Genomic DNA, 23,628 nt, shown 5'->3' with positions numbered 1-23,628 from the left:
GGACCAAATTCTGCTTCCGGCGATCCGCGTATTAATATGTAACGCAGCCAATGAGATTGCTGCTAACGTAGAACCTTTTCTCCTCGTGGATCACATTCGCGCATTGATACCTGAAAGCGCGAGGTATTATAACGAGTGTACAGATCTCCAATTAGTTAGTCTGATTTGTCTACACTAGTCTGTATCAGTCTATAGTCGAGTTTCAGTCTGCGCCTAATAAGATTATCATATTCCTGTACATAGCCATGAAGAGAAATGTATAGACACTTTTGTCAAGTATCAGAGATATGTGAGAATAAGATTAACATACCAAGACCAAAGGAACCTGAGATTGTCAATTGTAAATAGCATCCAGAATCAAGTTAAGTAATGTTTATGCTTCTTATTATTTTAATAAATGTGTGTGAAAATTAATCAAGTTCTGTTTAAAGTTGGTCACCGTCAATCTGCTACTCTGAGCGTGCAAGTGGCATTTCTATCATCTGACCTAACGGCAGAAGATAAACACGCCACGATAAGACCACGAGACATATTGCTGACACTCGCCTACTTTGTTAGAGCGACAAGTCAAATAATCTCATGGTGTGAGTACCGAAGGTCTTACAGTACACACACCACACAAAGAAAAACCTACTTGCTGAGAACATGTAGACAAATCTCCTTCAGTTACTAAAAGTGAAAGACGCCTCGGGTTTCCTAAACTTTTTAAGATTTGTTTAACTAATTTGAAAATCTCTTGCAGTTTACTGTATGAATTTCAAAATAGAACACTAAGTTAAGAAAAACTGTTTCCCCTGACGTCGTCTGACAGTTTTACACTCTCTTATTAATAAGAGTTATATGTACGAGGGGTGTAAAATAAGTAAGCCAACGTATTTTCTTTTCTCGGCAAGTTTCGCCTGAAAAAATGCGGAATTTGTTATGGGGTATCGTGGAATATTCCCGCTTCAGCTCCTACAGTTTCATGAAGTTCCGACAGGCGGATGCGCTATACGAAGGCTTCAAAACAGCAGTAACAGAGGTGCGTTCCAAGCAGAAGGCTGCCATTTAGTTTTTTTTTTTTTTGGCGGAAAACCAGAGCATCGCAGACATTCATAGGCGCTTGCAGAATGTATACGGAGGCCTGACAGTGAAAATAAGCACGGTGGGTGAGGCATCTTTCATCGTCGCAGTAAGGTCGCGCAGACCTGCCAGATCTCCTGCGTACCTCCCGACTGCACACAGCAGACTCCTGCGATGTTGGAACATGAGGACGCTCATTCTAGATCATCGACGGATCACAATCAAACGCCTCGCTGCTCAACTGGACGTCTCTGTTGGTGGTGCCGACATACGCTGTAACCTCCCCCTCACTTATCGACCTTAATGACAGTGAAAAATTAAACCGCGTGCACCTAATGGAAATTTGGGAAAAGCAATCGTCACCGACGTTAATTTGTCGCTCAAGAGGGGGGGAAAGGCTTACATCCTGCTTGAAAGGGAAAATGCAAATGAAATTGGAGGAAATTAATTTTGAGAAAAAGGTAAAATTAATAAAGAAAGTAAATGTGCGGTCGTTACGTTAACAATTAATTGGCGTTAATTATATATTTGAGATTTGGGGAAAATTACGGTTGCCAGCCCTATGGACAACAACTATAATAACTGAAAAAGAAAGGTTATTGCACATATAATTAGCACTAAAAGCATGGCAACTGAAGGTTGACACGTGTGTGAAAACTGAATGTTTTTCAGAAGTAATAAATTTCGCTACGCTCTGACTTAATTTAGCAAAAGAATTAATAAAACTGGAAGATTGAAAGTTAATTTTAGTGACTGAAATTAATAGTGAGCTTTGTCTCTGAAGCACTACGAAATTCAGTAAAATAAGGTTAGTCTTGGGCTACCTCAACAATCATTTCAAAAGCTACTTGAATCTACGCAATTTAGAAATAAGAGATTTAACTTTCAACTTGAATTAAATGTTTTTGAACAATTAACAATAGTAAAATTTAGTACGTACCAAGCTGAGCTGCAGTCACAGGTAAGCTAAAATGTGGTAACAAAACTCGCACTCTTAATTTGTGCTTGTGTAATCTAAATATTTTAGCCAGCTATGAATACCTTAACTGAACTTTGAAATTAAAGCAGTGAAATCGAATGATATTAGTTTAATGATGGCGTCTGAATTTCAACGACACTCGGGTTCATTCCAGAAAAGGTAGGGACCCTGCTTGGTAATGCAATTGGGGCAATGAGCAACAAAGTTTCATGCTAAGTTGCTGTAATTTTGTGAGGCAAATGGAACAATTTTAATAGCTGAGGTCTGCCATACAGTTCTAAAACTCTACGTGCTTTCAGTCTTCCTTGTTGGTTGATTCAACGTTTGAAGTCTTCGGTCGAGGAGGTGGCGACAGTCACTCATTATCGGCAGTCGCTGTTGCAGAAGCTGGATGTTGGCGCGCCTTCTTCTCGACACTGTCACCAGGCGAAACGGGCACTTAATGTGCGCCAGCTAATGCTTCCCGTCCGCGACACCGTGTCAGAAACTATCATAGCAAGTCGAGCGCAATTACATGCTGCCCAACCCCGAAAGCGCGGCAACTCGCGGGAGTGCCACTCAACACACCTGCTCCACCGCCCTACTCCAGCCAGACTCTCTCTGCCCGTGCTTCATGCAGCAGAGTTAACACTACCAAAGATCCTAGACACTTTTGTTCTCCACACGACCTATCGATGTATTCGTTCGATAGCATAGTTTTCCCTAGGCAAGACCCAGCGTAAAAATACAAATAGTATTTACAAAACAAACCAATTATACATCGACATAAATGCATAAACATATATATATATATATATATATATATATATATATATATATATATACAAATAGTAAAACAATTACAATATATAAAGACACAGAAATGTCATATCTTCAGGTAACAAAATAAGGAAAAAAGTTTATAGTACAATAGATGGAAACAGGAGGATATGCATTTCCGGCGCTACAACGTATCCATTAGCAAGACGTTGGCTCCGATGTCGACCAGCAGACTGGTACTGTGCGGGCATACAGTTCCTCCCAATAAGGTCGCCTAGGCGGTCGCATTAAACGGAGGTTATGTTGAAATGCAGGGTTTTTTAGCCAAAAGAGTGAGGCATAATGTAGTGTACTGGAATCCCAGATAAAACCAACCTGCTTTCAGAAGTAAATGTGTTGTATTACTTATTGAACGCGCAACGTACATTCAAAGCATCCTAATAGTGTATTTCGAGATTCGTTCTTAAGGTGTGCAAAGTCATTAAAAAAATGGTTCAAGTGGCTCTGAGCACTATGGGACTTAACATCTGTGGTCATCAGTCCCCTAGATCTTAGAACTACTTAAACATAACTAACCTAAGGACATCACACACATCCATGCCCGAGGCAGGATTCGAACCTGTGACCGTAGTAGTCGCGCGGTTCCGGACTGCGCGCCTATAACCGCTAGACCACCACGGCCGGCTGCAAAGTCATTATTTTAATATCAAATGATTACCTGAAGGTAAGAAAATACATTTCATTAAGACTTAATAAATTTTCCAGAGATATAACCTCCTTTATTAACAGCTAGTTGAAAATTTCGACATCGGCAGGGTATTTATTTATACGAAATTGGTGTGCCTGTGTTATTAAGAGATGTGATGCCATGTCCCTTCGGCCCTGCATGCATGTCCAAAAGAACAGGCACTGCAGCGACTATAACCTGACGGCTGTAAAGGAAATGTATTCGCAGTTGCGAATATGAACCACCATCGACTGTATTTTGGAATGACGACAATGAAAATTTGTGGGGATCGGCTTGGAACCCGGATTTCCGGCTCCGCACGAGGGGTCGCATTAAACGCATCGGATATCCGTGCACAAATCGTGGCCAGACCCAAACTTTCATATATCGTTTGTCCACGTGTGACATTGCAGGCACAGGCACTGCAATTCTGCATTTATTCGCCAATACCAGGCCTGCGACTCTCAGTAAATGTCCTTTCCGGACGGAATATGTAACGTGCAAGTGCAGGATGTGATGTATAACCGCAACATGTGGAAGTTTGGGTCTGGCTATAATTCCAGCAAGGACAGCCGAAGCGGTTGAGGCGACTGCTCGCGTATAGCGTGGAGACCAGGTTGAGCCCCGATCCGGCACAAGTTTTCATTGATGACATTCCAAAATACCGCCGATGGTGGTTCATATTCGTAACTGCGAATACAGTTCCCGTGTTTATTTATAGCTGTGCCCGAGGCTTTTTACTCGTGGAATTTCATTTTGAGTTAAGAAGCTTGTCTGAATTCGACTGTTGAAGTAGTATGAGTGGGACATGGCCGAATAGCTTACTTGCTTGAAAGTTTCTTCAGGTTTGCTGCCGGATCCTAAAGTCAACTTCACTCGATATTTCGGCGATCCAACTATTCGCCATCTTCAGGAAAATGCTGCTTCTGCTGATGAGTCCCGCTGAGAACTGACGCCAGGCTTTTTTTTTTCTTTATTGTTATTTTCAAACCCGTACAAACAGGCAGGCTGTCAGCAGCATGGTACGCCGCTCTTCAGCCGTAGAGGAGATAAAGAAAGAACAGAAAGAATACACAAATGTGACATAACGGTGGGTAATAAAACAGTAGACACATAAAGACAAACACGGAGCCGTTCACACTCGACGATAATTCACTACAAACTGTTGTCACGACGCACTAACACTGAAGATGGCGATGGCACAGGTGAACGATGGAGTATGACGGGAACACTGAACACGAAACACGACGGCACTCACGAGACACTGATGGCGATGATCTCCGGCGCGCGAATGTCCACTCAGCGTGTACGAGTCCGGGGACCTGCCAAGAGAGGAGGTGGAGGAGGAGGAAGGGGAAATGGGAGAGGGGAGAGCAGAGATGCCATGGGCAAAGGAGAGAGGGGGAGGGAGGAAGGGGGAGGGAAGCCCGGAGGAGAGGGTAGGAGGGAGGGGGGTAAGGAAAGAGAAGGGAATGGAAAGGGGGGGAGGGAGGGTGCCTGAAGGAAAGGACACAAGAGGTGGGGGGGGGAGGATCAAAGTTGATAGGAGGGGTAGATGCAGGGGAGGAGGACATCATCAGGGAGGGGGAGCTGGCGGAAGCCACCTTGGGAGAGGGTAAGGAGGGTGGAGAGATGGAGACCGGGTGGGACGTGGGAATACAGGCGCGGCAGCGGGCGGGGGTGGGAGAGGATCGGGGACACGAGTGGGTGAGGAGGATCAAGTTTACGGGAGGTGACGCCAGGCTGCAAATCGACGTCCTATATAGGCCACCGTTCAGTACACGGCGCACGCGCCGCCCATCACGGTTGCTGCCCTCCAAGACAGGGAGGTAGCGCCGCCCTTAGTGGAACACTGCTGGCAACGATATATCGCACTCAGGGCCGCACCGAAGAAAGTTCAGTTGGTGCGAGATAATACAGGATTCCACGTCTTGCTAAGAGGAAACTCATTGTCTCTGTTGATTAAATTATCCGCCAACCTAATTTCAATCGCCTCTTTATAGACACTGTTCCAGAAACCGCAAATGTTGGCAACTACCACAGTTTCATCAAATTTCATACTGTGTCCCTCATTTAAGCAGTGTTCTGCTACTGCCGATTTTTCCGGCTGTTGTAGCCTCGTATGACGGCGATATTCCACACACCTATCATGCACTGTGCGAATCGAACGGCCAATGTAAGTTTTCCCACATTGACACGGAATTTTGTACACCCCGGGTTTCCTAAGCCCCAAATCATCCTTCACAGAGCCGAGCAGTGCCCTAATCTTAGAAGGTGGACGGAACACACTCTTAATGTTAAAATTCCTGAAAATTCGTCCAATCTTAAACGATTAGCCTCCAGCATAAGGAAGAAAGGCCTCCGTGGATGGTCCAAACTCCATATCCCGACGAATCTGCTGCTCGGAGTATCCATTTTCCTTAAAAACAGCCATCAAATGCGCAAGTTCTTGGGTTAAGCTGTCCGCGTCGGAAATGGCATATGCTCTCCGTACCAAAGTCCTAAGGACGCCACTGCGTTGGTGTAGTGGATGACAACTCTTAGGATGCAGATACAAATCTGTGTGCATCGGCTTTCGGTGAACACTTTGTCCCAAAGCACCATCTGGTTTTTTATAAACCATAACGTCTAAAAATGGAAGCATCCCATCATTTTCAACCTCCATAGTAAATTTGATGCGGGGATGAAGACAGTTGAAGTGGTCCAAAAATCTATTAAGAGCATCACGTCCATGCGGCCAGACGAAAAATGTATCATCCACATATCTCCAGAAGCACGTTGGTTGCAAAGCTGAAGTCCTCAGTGCCGTATCCTCGAAGGCAGCAACCGTGATGGGCGGCGCATGCGCCGTGTGCTGAACGGTGGCCTATATAGGACGTCGATTTGCAGCCTGGCGTCAGTTCTGAGCGGGACTCATCAGCAGAAGCAGCATTTTCCTGAAGATGGAGAACAGTTGGATCGCCGAAATATCGAGTGAAGTTGATTTTAGGATCCAGCAGCAAACCCGAAGAGACTTTCAAGACTTATTACGCCGGGAAAGCCTACGTAATCACAGCTTACTTGCTTCACTAACGTAGGAGAGAGTCGTGTAGAGCTGGCTGTGCAGAAAACCAGTGACGCTAAGGTCCACGCCTGCAACATGCAGCGTCTGGCTTTGTGCTTTTTTTTATGGTTTTTGCATAAGATAAGCTCACTGGGAATTAAACTTCCTGGCAGATTAAAACTGTGTGCCCGACCGAGACTCGAACTCGGGACCTTTGCCTTTCTCGGGCAAGAGCTCTACCAACTGAGCTACCGAAGCACGACTCACGCCCGGTACCCACAGCTTTACTTCTGCCCGCGAAAGGCAAAGGTCCCGAGTTCGAGTCTCGGTCGGGCACTCAGTTTTAATCTTCCAGGAAGTTTCATATCAGCGCACACTCCGCTGCAGAGTGAAAATCTCGTTCTGGTCACTGGGAATTGTCCACGTTTTAGCGAAATGATAAACCTCCTTGCGGCGCCCCACTCCCTATGCGGACGATATTACCTAAGCCAGTGGTAAACTACCAGATCCCTACAGCCCACTAGTTGGTATTCCAGCTTTCATGGCGGATGGTAGGTGCAAGGTTGGATTGGGTTGTTTGGGGAAAGAGACCAGACAGCGAAGTCATCGGTCTCATCGGATTATGGAAGGACGCGGAAGGAAGTCGGGCGTGCCCCTTCAAAGGAACCATCCCTGGAGCGATTTAGGAAACTCACGGGAAACCTAAATCAGGATGGCCGGACGCGGGATTGAACCGTCGTCCTCCCGAATGCGAGTCCAGTGTGCTAGCCACTGCGCCACCTCGCTCGGTAGGCGCAAGGGTTTTTAAAAACGTTACCATTAGGTTTCAAAAAAGTTTGACATAATGTTTTGTGCTAGTAATTATTATTATTCGCTTTAACTTGTTTCTTTGATTTTAAATTTTATGAAGTAATGTTACCCCCCCCCCCCCCCCCCCCTACTTTGTAAATCACCATTGCTGTGGAACTGGTGGGCGGTCAGAGAATTTTGCACTAACGGATACACAAAAGTTGGTGGCAGATGAAAAAGGTTGACTTCCACCCGATTTAAACATGCATTAGCAGACGTCGTGCACCCACGTGATGAAAACTTTCAATCAGGTGCGAATAATAATTCAACCTGACCATTTCAGACTTCCGGCGGGCACCACAACGAATTTAAATTACTTTACTGAACTGGTTAGCTTAACTTCCTGCAAGCTTGAAAGTAGAGAGGGACAAAAATTCAATCATTTGTGTAAAACCAGTTTCTTAAGAGTTCTGTAGATTTTCGAAAGCTGACATTTGGGGTATTCTCTCTGCTCTTGTATTTAAATATCTGTTACTGGTTCACTTCGAACTTCAACAAAACTCAGTCATGAAAAACGCCAATCTTGTTATAATAAAATCAGATTCAAACGCAAGAAACATTCTTCCACACAAACGTTCACTTCAGTTTTCTTGACAGATAGATAAATCACTTCTCACTTTCAACGATGTGTTTTAATGGGACATAGCCTTTACAGTATCATCGATGTTGATCATAATCTGTCAGGACAGGAACTGAACTAATCGCAATTAAATTTTCATTTACGACACTGATCATCACTTTTTTAATTTGTTACGTACAGTCGAATACATTTATTACATTTAAATCAGATGGCGATGACCATGGCGATAACACACTGGGTAACGCTCGTTTCACAACAATTCCCGCAAACGTTCCATTTCGAGGTCACACACAATATCGACGACCGCAGATAATAGCTCACTCTTAAGAGAGCACTCTTACATGAAGCGTAGCGGTCGATAAATCATTGCGTGACATTTTGTAATATCAATTATTGTAATAAATCATTCCAGAAAAAGACGTGTTTTTGTTAATCACCGGTACGTGCGAACGAAATCTTTTGAGTGGCCTGTATCAAATACTAACGGGAGTCTCTGCTATACTCCATGTCTTCCACGTCAATATGTTTGCATCTGGAAACGCTTCAAGGCCACCATAATCTGCATGATTCCCCCATACAACAGCAAGTGTGAGCCATGTACTACCTCCAAACACTGCTTGTACATCACATGTGAAGTTCAAATGCAGCCCACGAAATACATTTGGACCTCCAATCAGTTGTTGTTTATTAAACTGTCCAGCCAAGTCTTCGCGTTAGTATTTGATACAGGCCTCTCACAAGATTTCGTTCGCACGTACCGGTGATTAACAAAAACACGTCTTTTTTTGGAATGATTTATTACAATAATTGATATTACAAAATGTCACGTAATGATTTATCGACCGCTACGCTTCATGTAAGAGTGCTCTCTTAAGAGTGAGCTATTATCTTCAATAATTTACAAAATTAAGAATGAAGTAAACTTGTTTTGTAATTTGCAGTATGCTTTTCAATGTAACGGAGCACTGAAAATTTATAACAGACACATCACCACTGTCATTAAATGTCTCTTAGTAACGCATACGACCAATCAAGATAGAATATGATGACCAAAACGGAGTTAAACACCACGAGGTTAAGTGCAAGCAATGAAAAAAGTCGTGGTTTCTGGAATCTAGTGTTGTTGTTTTGCATCCCGTTACATGAGTTTTTTTCATTTTAGCTTTGTTAAAATGCTCTGTTACTTTCTCATGAATGTAATACAAATGTGTTCTATAATACTGTATATCATTTTCATTCAGTATGATCTGAGAATAAACGATGAAATAAATAATTAGTGATTTCCAAGAATGTTGTTGGCAGGAATGTAAGAGGACAGCTTAAATTGCTACGACTGAAACGTGCAACAATAAAATTCATTCTCTTCCCTCTCACAAATATTTGGCTCTTTATTTCCGAATATGTACCGCCTTTCGAGTATGTGGTTAGGCATGAACCTAAGAGGATAGTTTACAATGGTGCGAGTGAAACTAGAGACATTAACATTCATATTCTCCTGTCTCACGAAGTCGATAGGCGTTCATGCGGTCGTCAACACTGCGTGTGACGTCTAAATGACATCACGTTTGCGGGAAGCGTTATAAAACGAGCATGACTCCAACACACTCAGAAAGGCTCTTCTACCGCGCGAAAGCCTTCGCCTCTTCGACGATGGCGATTAGCTCTTTGCTTGGCGGCTGCGCCGAAGATGGCGCCGCCGTCGTGTTACTGCGCCCTCCCACGACATGAATCAGATACAAAATAAACCATTTAAATACACAATTACTGTTTTACAAACACACAGATAACACCGGCAATAATCTTGCAGAGCGGTGGAATCAGGTGAAAGGATCAGAGCACTATATTGCCCTTGGGGTGGGAAACTTCCCCTAGAGGCGGAATAATCAGCAATGATAAACGTCATGAGGATGCAGAAGGCAATGGAAACCACAGCATTAAAGTCACATAATGTGTACCCACAGGACAGGTTGTCTGTAACTGTAACAGTATCATGATGGTCCTTCCATTGGCAAATGATTCCGGAATAGCCCCCCCATTCGGATCCTCGGAAGGGACTGCCAAGGCAGATTAGATTAGATTAGTACTTGTTCCACAGATCATGAATGCGACACTTCGTAATGATGTGGAACGTGTCAAGTTAATAAAAGGTGTCTATACAAGATATTACAGCAGACAAAATATAACATGACACTCATTTTTTTTTTTGTTTTTTTTTTGTTGGGAAATTACCCACTTACTATATCCAAAAATTCATCTAATGAGTAGGAGGAGTTGCCATTATGAAATTCTTTTAATTTCCTTTTAAATGATATATTTCTATCTGTCAGACTTTTGATGCTATTAGGTAAGTGACCAAAGACTTTTGTGGCAGCATAATTTACCTCCTTCTGAACCAAAGTTAGATTTAACCTTGAGTAGTGAAGATCATCCTTTCTCCTAGTGTTGTAGCCATGTATACTGTTATTACTTTTGAATTCGTTCGGGTTGTTAATAACAAATTTCATAAGTGAATATATATGTTGTGAGGTTACAGTGAAGATTTCTAGCTCTTTAATTAAGTGTCTGCAGGATGATCTTGGACGAGCTCCAGCAATTATTCTGATTACACGCTTTTGTGCAATGAACACTCTTTTACTCAATGATGAGTTACCCCAGAATATGATGCCATACGAAAGCAGAGAACGAAAATAGGCGTGGTAAGCTAATTTACTCAGATGTATATCGCCAAAATTTGCAATGACCCTAACAGCATAAGTAGCTGAACTCAAACGTTTCAGCAGATCCTCAGTGTGTTTTTTCCAGTTCAACCCCTCATCAATGCATACACCTAGAAATTTTGAATATTCTACCTTAGCTACTGATTTCTGATCGAAGTCTATATTTATTAATGGGGTCATTCCATTTACTGTGTGGAACTGTATATACTGTGTTTTGTCAAAGTTTAATGAGAGCCCATTTGCAGAGAACCACTTAATGATTTTCTGAAAAACATCGTTTACAATTCACCAGTTAATTCTTGTCTGTTGGGTGTGATAGCTATACTTGTATCATCGGCAAAAAGTACCAGCTTTGCATCTTCGTGAATATAGAATGGCAAGTCATTAATATATATTAATAACAGCAGAGGACCCAAGAGCGTACCTTGCGGCACCCTATTCTTGATTGTTCCCCAGTCTGAGAAATCACCAGTTTTTTGAATATTATGTGAACTGTTTATTTCAACTTTCTGCACTCTTCCAGTTAGGTATGATTTAAACCATTTGAGCACTGTCCCATTCATACCACAATACTTGAGCTTATCTAGAAGTATTCCATGATTTACACAGTCCTTCCATTGGCAAAAGATTCCGGAATAGCTCCCCCCCCCCCCCCCCCCCCCCCCCCCATTTGGATCCTCAGAAGGGGACTGCCAAGGCAGAGGTGACTATGAGAAAAGAACTCCATAATCATAACCAACAAAAGGATACCGTTCTAAGAGTCTGGCCGTGGAATGTCAGAAGTATGAATGTGGTACAGAAGCTAGAAAATCGGAAAAGGGATATTCTAGATATGGTGGGGGTCAATGAAGTGAAATGTACATAAGAGAAGGATTTATGGTCAAATGAATAAAGGATAAAATTAACTGCAGCAGAAAATTGTATAACAGGAGTAGGATTCACTATGAATAGGAAGGTAGGGCGGAGAGTGAGTTAGTAGTAGTAGCAGTCTTATTCATCTGTAGATCTATTTTTACAAGGATATAAGACATGCCAAAGTATTTACAAATTTAGATCAATTTAAAATAAGCTATTTGGTATACACATATATTTACAGACTTCTAGTTAGAGACAATCATTAGATTTACTCCTGGTATACAAAACTTTTTTTTACAAATAATTTATTAAATAATGTAATGCCACATTGTTCACTCATATCGCACTATCAGTCACTGCACACACTATACACACATTGTTTCATGACACTTCACTCACTACACACACACACACACACACACGCACACACACACACACACACACACACACACACACACACACACACTGGTGATCTCTGGGCCATTTTCTGTACCACAACTTCCCATTTGCTCTCCTGAGAAACTGAGTCAGCATCCCCCATAATGAGTGAGATGTTGAGCTCAGAAAGAGGAAGTGGTGTTAGTATTGTGCTATGCATAGCTGTCTTTTTAAATAAGTGGTTTTTGGCAATTTCTTTAATCTCTTTTGGTAATTTATTGTACAGTTTTGTTCCTTGGTAGAAAATGCTGTTTTGAGTTTTATGTTTATTTTTTCTTGGTGAATGTAAGTTGAGTCTATTTCCTGTGGTATGGTAATGGACAGAGCTGTTTGTGCAGTAATTACCAATGTTATTTTTGATGTGTACAACTGCCTAGTAAATGTATTCACATGCAGCAGTTAAAATCCCCAGTGTTTTGAACAGACCTTTACAATGAGCTCGACTACCATTTTTGGTTATGATTCTTATGGCTCTTTTCTGGAGTTTGAAAATTGTGTTCATATTTTGTGCATTTGTTCCCCAAAAAATAATTCCATACCTAGGAATTGAGTGTACATGTGAATAGTATGTAACTAAAAGACACAGCATGTTACACACTGATGATACGATTCTAAGGGCATAACATGCTGATGACATTCTGTTTGCAAGTAGCTTTGCGTGTTCACACCACTTCAACTGAGAATCAATATTCATTCCTAGAAATTTTGCATTTGTTACACAGTCTATAGAGGTGCCACCTACATTTAATTTTACATTGTCATTTTTCCTCTTCAAACTCAAATTCAAGACATTAGTTTTCTTTATGTTCAATGTCACTTTATTACTTCTTGACCAATCATAAACTTCCTTTAGAGTTTCATTTGCTTTCTCGGCAAGGAGTTCTCTTGTTTTCTCAGTGAATATAATATTGCTGTCATTAGATAAGAGGATTTTTTCATCATGAGTAACACTACTGGGAAAGTCATTGATGCATATCAGGAACAGTATTGGTCCTAATATGCTACTGTGAACAGCTGAGTGGTAGTGTTGTTCTTGTCAGAATCGACAGCAAACAAGCACCAACAACAATAGCTGAGGAATACATGCCGACGTTGCAAACTGAAGATGAAAAGATAGAGAAAGTATATGAGGTTATTGAACAGGTAATTCATTGTGTAAAGGGAGATGAAAATCTAAAAGTCATGGGGGACGTGAATGCGGTTCTGTGAGAAGGAGCAGAAGAAAGGGTTACAGGAGAATATGGGATTGGTACTGGGAATGACAGAGGAGAAAGACTATTTGAGTCCTGCAATAAATTTCAGCTAGTAATAGCGAATACTGTGCTCAAGAATCACATGAGGAGATGGTATACGAGTACTCGGAAAAGGCCAGATGATATGGGAAGATTTCAGTTAGATTACGTCATGATTAAGGCAGAGATTCTGAAATCAAATACTGGATTTTAAGGCGTACCCAGCAACAGATATAGACTCAGATCACAATTTAGTGTTAAAGAGTAAGCTGAAGTTTATGACACTAGTCAGGAAGAATCAATGCGCAAAGTAAGTACCAAGGAATGAAGAGATACCCCTGAAGTTCTCTAGGGCTATAGGTACTGCGATAAGGAATAGCTCAATAGGCAGTTCAGTTGAAGAGGAATCGACCCATCTAAAAAGGGTACTAACATAAGTTGGAAAGAAAAACATAGGTACAAACAAGGAAATTGCGAAGAAACCATGGGTAACAGAAGAAATGTTTCAGTTGATCGATGAACGAAGGAAGTACAAACATGGTCAGGGGAATTCAGGAATACGGAAAGACAAGTAGCTTGGGAATGAAATAAATAGAAAGTTGAGGGAAGCTAAAGTGAAATTTGCTGCATGTAGAGTGTGAAGAAATCGAAAAAGTAATGATTGTCTTCAGGACTAACTCAGAATATGGAAAAGTCAAAACAACCTTTGGCGAAATTAAATGCAAGGGTAGTAACATTAAGAGTGCAATGGTAATTCTACTGTTAAATGCAGAGGAGAGCGCGGAAAGAGTACACTGAAGGCCTCTATGTGGGGGAAGACTCGACTGATGTGGTAAAAGAAGAAATGGGTGTGGATATAGAAGAGGTAGAGGATCCGGTATCAGAATCAGAAATTGAAAGATCTTTGGCAGACTTAAGATCAAATAAGAAGGAAGGGAGAGTCAACATTCCAACAGAATCTCTAAAATCATTGAGGGGAAGTGGCAACAACACGACTGTCTACCTTAACGTGTAGAATGTGTGAAACTGGTGATATAGCACCTGAATTTCGGAAATACGTCATCCACACAATTCCGAAGACTGCAAGAGCTGACATGTGCGACAATTACGGTACAATCAGGTTAACATCTCTTGCATCTAAGTTGCTTACAAGACAGTATACAAAATAATGGAAAAGAAAATTGAGTATGTGTTAGGTGACGGTCAGTTCAGCTTTAGGAAAGGTAAACGCATCAGAGTGACAGTTCTGACGTTGCGATTGATAGTGGAAGCAAAACTAAAGAAAAATCGAGCCCGCCCTGTTACCCTTGCGGTCTGACGCACATCTTTTCGGGCGGCATGAATCCACCCGGCGAATTAGTGTCGAGGTCCGGTGTGCCGGCCAGTCTGTAGATGGTTTTGAAGGCAAAATAAATCCATCTGCCTCGGCGAATGCGGGCTGGTTCCCGTTATTTCGCCTCAGTTACAATATATCGGCGACTGCTGTGCAAACACTTTCTCCACGTACGCGTACACCATAATTACTTTACCATGCAAACATGCGGCGGTGGGGTGGGGGGGGGGGACTGCTGTAGTCCGTTGTGGGGTTGTGTACCACTGCGGGCTACGGTGGGGACGAAGCCTCTCCGTCGTTTCCAGGTCCCCAGTTCCATACAATACAATACAATACAATACAATACAAAGAAAAATCAAGGCACGTTCACAGGATTTGCCGACCCGGAAAAAGCGTTTGACAATATCAAATGGTGCAAGGTGTTCGAAATTCTGCGAAAAATAGGGGTAGGCTATAGGAAAAGACGGGTATTATACAACCAGTACGACAGGCAAGAAGAAATAATAAAGAGTGGAAGACAGAGAACGAAGTGCTTGGATTAAAAAGTGTGTAAGACAGTGATGTAGTCTTTCGCCCCTACTGTGCAACCTATACATCGAAGAAGCAATGATAGGAATAAAAGAAAGGTTCAAGAGTGGAATTAAAATTCAAGGTGAAAGAATATCAATGAAAAGATTCTCTGAAAACATTGCTGTCCTTAGTAAAATTCAAGAAGAGTTACAGGATTTGCTGAATGGAATGAACAGTCTATTTATTTACTTATTTATTTTGGTCCATCAGTCTTCTGACTGGTTTGATGCGGCCCGCCACGAATTCCTCTCCTGTCCCAACCTCTTCATCTCAGAGTAATGAGTACAGAATATGGACTGTGAGTAAATCGAAGAAAGATAATGAAAAGTAGGAGAAATGAGAACTGCGAGAAACTTTGCATTAGGATAGACAGTCACGAAGTAGATGTAGTTAAGAAATTCTGTTACCTCGGCAGCAAAATAACTCATGTCGGATGGAGCAAAGGGAGATCAAGATTAGACTAGCACTGGCAAAAAGAGCATTTCTGGCTAAGAGAAGTCTAGTAGTATCAAACACTGGCCGTAATTTGAGGAAGATACGTATGAAAATGTACGTTTGGAGCACAGCATTGTATGGTAGTGAAACATGGACAGTAGGGAAACGGAACTGATGAAATTAGAAGCATTTGAGATGTAAGGATGTTGAAAATTAGATGGATTGATAATGTACGCAATCAGGAGATTCTCCACAGAATCGGTGAGAACAGAAATATATGAAGAAGAGACAGTATGGTAGATCTGTTAAGATATCAGGGAATAACTTCCATGGTACCAGAGAGAGATAAAGATAGGAATATATCCAGAAAATAATTGAGGGCGCAACTGCTACCCTGAGATGAAGAAGAATTCGTGGCGGACACCATCAGAGCAGTCAGAAGACTGAATATTATTGTTGTTATCAGTGCAGCTGGCACGCAGATTTTTCCCTAGAAGAACCAACAAGGCAGTTCTTTTATCTATATTTTATAACGTGTATTATCAGAGCCCATAAGCGGAGATCACTGGACAGCTTTATCAGTGTGGATGAGCTGTGAATGTTTTCCAACATGTTTAAACTAGCAAGTGCACAGAAAACGTTCCTACTGTATCTGCACATTGTTCTGCGGCATAGACCATCATTCGAGATTTAAAAATACCTTTGTATCGGAATCCTCAGTTTGCACTAAATTTAGAGTTTGACTTCCTTTGTTGCAGGTGCGTGCTACCATGGCTGCGGATTTTCCATCACCCTCTTTGCTGGCGCTTTCCGTGGCGAACAACGAGTTTACGCCAGAACTTTATGCGGTTAGTTTCACATAAAATAACTCTAATCTATTTTTCTTACATTATCTCTGATTTTACCTACAATCGTCGCACTTTCTGTCCTAGTTTTAACTCATTATTGTGGTCTGGTATAGAGACAAGTATAATATACACGATATCAGTTTGGAAGTGAGTTTGGTGTAAGAAATGACGAGGAAAATATTGGGCGTTAGGGATCCGAGGCAGTAGAGAGCGCCGTCTTTCCCATAAATTTTTCAACTTTATTGCCATGTAAAAATTGTAAATCTTTGAGAAATACAGCTTGACAGCAATGCGTGTTGAAATTAGGAACTTCAGTTTCCGAGGGGCCACAAGCAAAGCCGTCGTCACACGGGAAGAGGCAGCTTACGTGACGTGGGCAGGGACGAGAAATATTGCGACTTCTCGAGAAACAGCGCAGTTGGCACACGGGACGCGCTGTTTAACTAGATTGATTTGCGCTTTGAGCACTATCTAGCGGCAGTTTTCGACTTTATTTGGCTGACAAAGCACACAGTTTCCATACCAAAATGTAGCTGCATTAACTCTGTTGGCGATCGTCGAAGACGTGAGACGAAAATTGCGAAGAAGATTTTGGACTCGTCGATGGCTTCAATAGCGAATTCCTGGTAGAGAAACACTATGTAATGCTACACAACGATCTGAGTAGAAGTTATTCGGTAAATCAATTGAATGCTCATCCCATTTCCTGTTTTAAATTGAATATGGCTAAGGTTATAGTAGCATGGAGAGCTGCATCAAGCCAGTGTCAGGACTGAAGACAACAACAACAACATGGCTAAGGTATAGTGTCTAATGTCAGTTTGTGCATGTACAATATCCATACTCTCGATGTTACATTGACTACCAACTCTGAAATAACGAAATTCATCACATATTTCCAGAATGAGATTTTCACTCTGCAGCGGAGTGTGCGCTGATATGAAACTTCCTGGCAGATTAAAACTGTGTCCCCGACCGAGACTCGAACTCGGGATCTTTGCCTTTCGCGGGCAAGTGCTCTACCATCTGAGCTACCGAAGCACGACTCACGCCCGGTCCTCACAGCTTTACTTCTGCCAGTACCTCGTCTTCTACCTTCCAAACTTTACAGAAGCTCTCCTGCGAGCTCCTGGTAGAGCACTTGCCCGCGAAAGGCAAAGATCCCGAGTTCGAGTCTCGGTCGGGCACACAGTTTTAATCTGCCAGGAAGTTTCATCACATATGTTTCAAAATCGAGTTTCGTTGCCTAATTTCATTCGAATGGAAGAGGAGATTATTTTGAAGCTGCTCGCAATCACTGAAAAATACATTTGCTGGCAAGATACAAACGTGAGGCTGTCCATAAACCCAGAGATAGGTATATATATTTTATACAAAGTTTATTTATTTATTTACAAGTCAAGTTTCGTAGAACCAAATTGAGGAGCAAATCTCCAAGGTCATGGAACGTGTCTGTACATGAAATTAAAACATAAGAGTAATAACAGATAAAAATAAATGTTCATGAACCCGAAAAAAGTCAGTCCATAAGTTTAAGTAAACGCAGTCAACAATACAATAAGAATCAGCTTAATTTTTCAAGGTACTCCTCGACAGAATAGAAGGAGTGACTCATGAGGAACCTCTTCAGTTTCGATTTGAAAGCGCGTGGATTACTGCTATGATTTTTAAATTCGAGTGGTAGCTTATTGAAAATGGATGCAGCAGTATACTACGCACCTCTTTGCACAAGAGTTAAGGAAGTCCGATCCAAATGCAGGTTTCATTTCTGCCGAGTATTAACCGAGTGAAAGCTGCTTATTCTTGGGAATAAGCTAATATTGGAAACAAGAAATGACAGTAAGGAATATATATATATTTAGAGGCCAATGCCAAAACACTCAGATTCGTGAACAGAGGTCGACAAGAGGTTCGTGAACTTACACCACTTATTTTCCGAACCGCCCGTATCTGAGCCAAAAGTATCCTTTTAGAATGTGAAGAGTTACCCCAAAATGCAATACCATACGATATAAGCCAATGAAAATAAGCAAAGTAGACTAATTTTCGTGCCGAACGATCACTCACTTCTGACACATCCGAATAGTAAAAATGGCAATGTTAAGTCTGTGAACAAGATCCGGAACGTGGGCTTTCCACGACAGCTTTCTATCTATCTGAGCACCTAGAAATTTGAACTGTTCAGTTTCACTAATCATATGCCCATTCTGCGAAATTAAAACGCCAGGTTTTTGTTGAATTGTGTGTTAGAAACTATGAAAACTAAGTCTTACTGTGATTTAGCGTTAGTTTATTTTCTACAAGCCATGAACTTAGGTAATGTACTGCACTATTTGAAACTGAGGCAATGTTGCACACAACATCCTTCACTACCAACTAGTGCCATCAGCAAACAGAAATATTTTAGAGTTACCTGTAATACTAGAGGGCATATCATTTATATAAATAAGGAATAGGAGTGGCCCCGACACTGATCCCTGGGGCACCCCCCACTTGACAGTACCCCACTCAGACCCCACATCATAGCCGTTATCAACAATGTGAATAATGACCTTTTGCTACCTGTTGCTAAAGTAAGAGGTGAACAAATTGTGAGCTACTCCTTGTATTCTGTAATGGTCCAACTTCTGGAGCAATATTTTGTGATCAACACAATCAAATGCCTTAGTTAAATAAAAAAAAATGCCAAGCGTTCGAAACCTTTGTTTAGCCCAACCAGTACCTCACAGAGGAAAGAGAATATAGCATTTTCAATTGTTAAACTACTTCTAAAGCCGAACCGTACATTTGATAGCAAATCGTGTGCTATAAAACGATAAATTATCCTTACATACACAGCCTTTTCAATAACTTTTGCAAACACTGATGGCAAAGGAATGGGTCTAAAATTATCTACGTTATCCCTTTCTCCCTTTTTATTAAGCGGGTTTACTACTGAGTACTTTAATCGCTCAGGAAACTGATCATTCCCAAAGGAAAAATTACAAATATGGCTAAATACAGGGCTAACATGTGCAGCACAGTACTTTAATATTCTGCAAGTCTCTCCATCATAACCATGAGAGTCCTTAGTATTACTGATTTAATTATTGACTCCAGCATATGCCAAGAAAATTATATGATTTCCTGTAGAAACTAAATTTTTAATTAATTAACCAGCAATGCTCAGAAAATGATTGTTAAATACTGTACATATATCTGATTTATCTGTAATAGAAACATTTTTACTGCAAACTGACTGTATATCATCGACCTTGTGCTGCTGACCAGACACTTCCTTCACAAATGACCATATAGCTTTAATTTTATCCTGTGAATTAGCTATTCTATTTGCATACCACATACTCTTTGCCTTCCTAATAACATTTTTAAGCACCTTACAATAGTGTCAGTTATGGGCTGCTGTAGCTTGATTGTGACTACTTATAACATTCTGATATAATTCCCTCTTTGTTCTACAAGCTATCCTTGTCCCACTAGTCAGCCACCCAGGCTGCCCATTACTGCTAGTACCCGTTCAGAACGTTCTAATGGAAAGCAACTCTCAAAGAGCATTAGAAATGTGTTAAGGAAAGCATTGTATTTATCATCTATGTTATCGGCACTATAAACATCCTGCCACTCTTGTTCCTTGACAAGGTTCAAAAAACTCTCTATTGCTGTTGGATTAACTTTCCTACGTAGTTCATAACAGCAATACTTCCAGTGTGTTACTTGTGTTTACTTTCTTATATAAACTGACGTTAAGATTTCTAGTCACTGATGAAACATTCGAGTCGGTGGCCTTTGCAACAAGAACTGCGGAAAATACGTTAGTTATAATAAATTACATCGATTTTGAGATAGCACTTCTATAATATGAATAAGAAAGACCCAAAATCTTTTAGAAAACAAAAAGTGCAAAATAATTATGGAAAGAGGTGGACACGAATGTGCAGTAGCATTGAAACGATATCGCAACACTCAAGTTACAACACTACAAACATCAACTACAGGAGGCCTTTACCTGTCGACATTTAGTTTCCTATCATTTTACTTCAGCAATTCGTAGCTAGAATGACCTGTTTTCATGAGATCCCCTTACACTGATGTTTTGAAACAGCTTATGTACACTCCTGGAAATTGAAATAAGAACACCGTGAATTCATTGTCCCAGGAAGGGGAAACTTTATTGACACATTCCTGGGGTCAGATACATCACATGATCACACTGACAGAACCACAGGCACATAGACACAGGCAACAGAGCATGCATAATGTCGGCACTAGTACAGTGTATATCCACCTTTCGCAGCAATGCAGGCTGCTATTCTCCCATGGAGATGATCGTAGAGATGCTGGATGTAGTCCTGTGGAACGGCTTGCCATGCCATTTCCACCTGGTGCCTCAGTTGGACCAGTGTTCGTGCTGGACGTGCAGACCGCGTGAGACGACGCTTCATCCAGTCCCAAACATGCTCAATGGGGGACAGATCCGGAGATCTTGCTGGCCAGGGTAGTTGACTTACACCTTCTAGAGCACGTTGGGTGGCACGGGATACATGCGGACGTGCATTGTCCTGTTGGAACAGCAAGTTCCCTTGCCGGTCTAGGAAAGGTAGAACGATGGGTTCGATGACGGTTTGGATGTACCGTGCACTATTCAGTGTCCCCTCGACGATCACCAGTGGTGTACGGCCAGTGTAGGAGATCGCTCCCCACACCATGATACCGGGTGTTGGCCCTGTGTGCCTCGGTCGTATGCAGTCCTGATTGTGGCGCTCACCTGCACGGCGCCAAACACGCATACGACCATCATTGGCAGCAAGGCAGAAGCGACTCTCATCGCTGAAGACGACACGTCTCCATTCGTCCCTCCATTCACGCCTGTCGCGACACCACTGGAGACGGGCTGCACGATGTTGGGGCGTGAGCGGAAGACGGCCTAACGGTGTGCGGGACCGTAGCCCAGCTTCATGGAGACGGTTGCGAATGGTCCTCGCCGATACCCCAGGAGCAACAGTGTCCCTAATTTGCTGGGAAGTGGCGGTGCGGTCCCCTACGGCACTGCGTACGATCCTACGGTCTTGGCGTGCATCCGTGCGTCGCTGCGGTCTGGTCCCAGGTCGACGGGCACGTGCACCTTCCGCCGACCACTGGCGACAACATCGATGTACTGTGGAGACCTCACGCCCCACGTGTTGAGCAATTCGGCGGTACGTCCACCCGGCCTCCCGCATGCCCACTATACGCCCTCGCTCAAAGTCCGTCAACTGCACATACGGTTCACGTCCACGCTGTCGCGGCATGCTACCAGTGTTAAAGACTGCGATGGAGCTCCGTATGCCACGGCAAACTGGCTGACACTGACGGCGGCGGTGCACAAATGCTGCGCAGCTAGCGCCATTCGACGGCCAACACCGCGGTTCCTGGTGTGTCCGCTGTGCCGTGCGTGTGATCATTGCTTGTACAGCCCTCTCGCAGTGTCCGGAGCAAGTATGGTGGGTCTGACACACCGGTGTCAATGTGTTCTTTTTTCCATTTCCAGGAGTGTAGAAGGCTGTGGATTGCTGTATTAAATTACGTTAAGGTTAAATAACGTGTTTGTATTGGTAGTACTGTCAGTATAGTATCCATTCATAGTATATACACGCGTTGTACGTCGAAGTGCTAACGTTTTGGCGAGGAAAAGTGACGAATAGATCGGTAAATCTCGGAAAAAGTAAAGTATGACGCCAAAACGAAGTGTTTTTAAGAAATGTGGGTTTCATGGTAATAGATTCACGAATAAAGGGAAACATTTTGTCCAACATGTGGCGTGTGAAGTTACAGACAATGAAATGCAGGCAAACACGTCAGTATCTAGAGGAACATCCATTAGTGCTTAAAAATTGGTTCAAATGGCTCTGAGCACTATGGAACTTAACATCTGAAGTCATCAGTCCCCTAGAACTTAGAACTACGTAAACCTAACTAACCTAAGGACATCACACACATCCATGCCCGAGGCAGGATTCGAATCTGCGACGGTAGCAGCAGCGAGGTTCCGGACTGAAGCGCCAAGAACCGCTCGGTTCACAGCGGCCGGCTCATTAGTGCTTCGAAGATTAAAATAAAACGTTGTGATACACAGTTTTCTCAAAACTAAAGTGATGTAAATGGTAGGTTAGGTTATATTCTGTTACATTTACACATCCTAACAGAGGTGTTAGGTGAATGTGTGTGTTGCAAAATATGTGGAGGACCAGTTAGTTTACATGAAGTCAGTGAGGTATCAAATGGACTAGCCAGGAAACGTGTCATTAATTGTACCAATTGCAAATATACTCATTGATTTTGGAATTCTGATAAGTGTAAAGATAATTATTTTAAAGTAAACGTTAGGTGGTTTTATGGATTGAGAGCTATTGGCAAAGGACACACTGCAGCAGAAACAATGTGTGCTATGATGAATATGCCATGCCCACCTTGTAAAATCGACAAGTATGCAGGATTTATTGGAGCTGCTGTGAAATCTGTTGGATGTGAGTCAATGAAGGGTGCTGCAAACGAAGCTGTTGAAATAAATGACGGTATGACTGACATACCAGTAGCTTTTGATGCCACGTGGCAGAAGTGCAGTTACAGTTCTAAAAATTCTGTTCTACAGTGAACAGTGTGGATACTGGAAAGGTAATAAATTACAGATTTTAACCAAACATTGCTATAAGTGTAAATCAGGGAATGAAGAAGGACATATCTATGATAGAAATTATGAAGGAACAAATGGTACTGTAATATGGAGGCCTCTGCAGCTATTGATCCGTGAACGAAAGGGGAGTGTGTTACACTAAGTTCTTCAGTGATGGAGACTCAAAGGCATGTAACACTGTAGCAGCCGCTAAGCCTTATAGTGAGATTATCACAAAAGTGAAATATGTTGCTCATGTCCAGGGTGAGGAAGTCGAAACAAAGATTGAGAGACAAGAACCTTTCTGATATTAAAACCATAAGAGGCAGGCTGACAGACAAAATGATTGATGGACTACACAGTATTATGGGATGGCCATTAGAAATAATACTGAGGATTTGTTGAAAAGGAAGCAGGCAGTATGGGCTACTTTCACCCTCATACTTTCAACTGATGAAAGACCAGTACACCACCTTTGCCCTCCTGGACCTGATTTATGGTGCACTTACCGCAATGCCCAGTACTTGTACAGTTCATACAGCCATAAACATT

At 42.2% G+C, this 23,628-nt stretch overlaps 1 protein-coding gene and 1 non-coding gene across 2 annotated transcripts in view; one reads left to right on the top strand and one right to left on the bottom strand.

Annotated features, from left to right (window-relative positions):
* The window catches only part of LOC124595557 (serpin B8-like), a 107,370-nt gene that overhangs the window by 16,962 nt on the left and 66,780 nt on the right, over positions 1-23,628 (top strand). Inside the window, exon 2 of the mRNA XM_047134338.1 lies at positions 16,338-16,427. Coding sequence (XP_046990294.1) covers positions 16,350-16,427 — 78 coding nt within the window. The 5' untranslated portion in view covers positions 16,338-16,349. The remainder of the gene's footprint in view (positions 1-16,337; positions 16,428-23,628) is intronic.
* Positions 6,755-6,829, bottom strand: Trnas-aga. The gene has a single exon. It is a non-coding gene; the product is annotated as a tRNA-Ser (tRNA).

The sequence above is a fragment of the Schistocerca americana genome, chromosome 2, assembly GCF_021461395.2.
Source record: "Schistocerca americana isolate TAMUIC-IGC-003095 chromosome 2, iqSchAmer2.1, whole genome shotgun sequence".
Classification (NCBI taxonomy): domain Eukaryota; kingdom Metazoa; phylum Arthropoda; class Insecta; order Orthoptera; family Acrididae; genus Schistocerca; species Schistocerca americana.
Note: the sequence above shows the minus strand (reverse complement) of the source record. Positions and strands in the feature narration are given on the sequence as shown.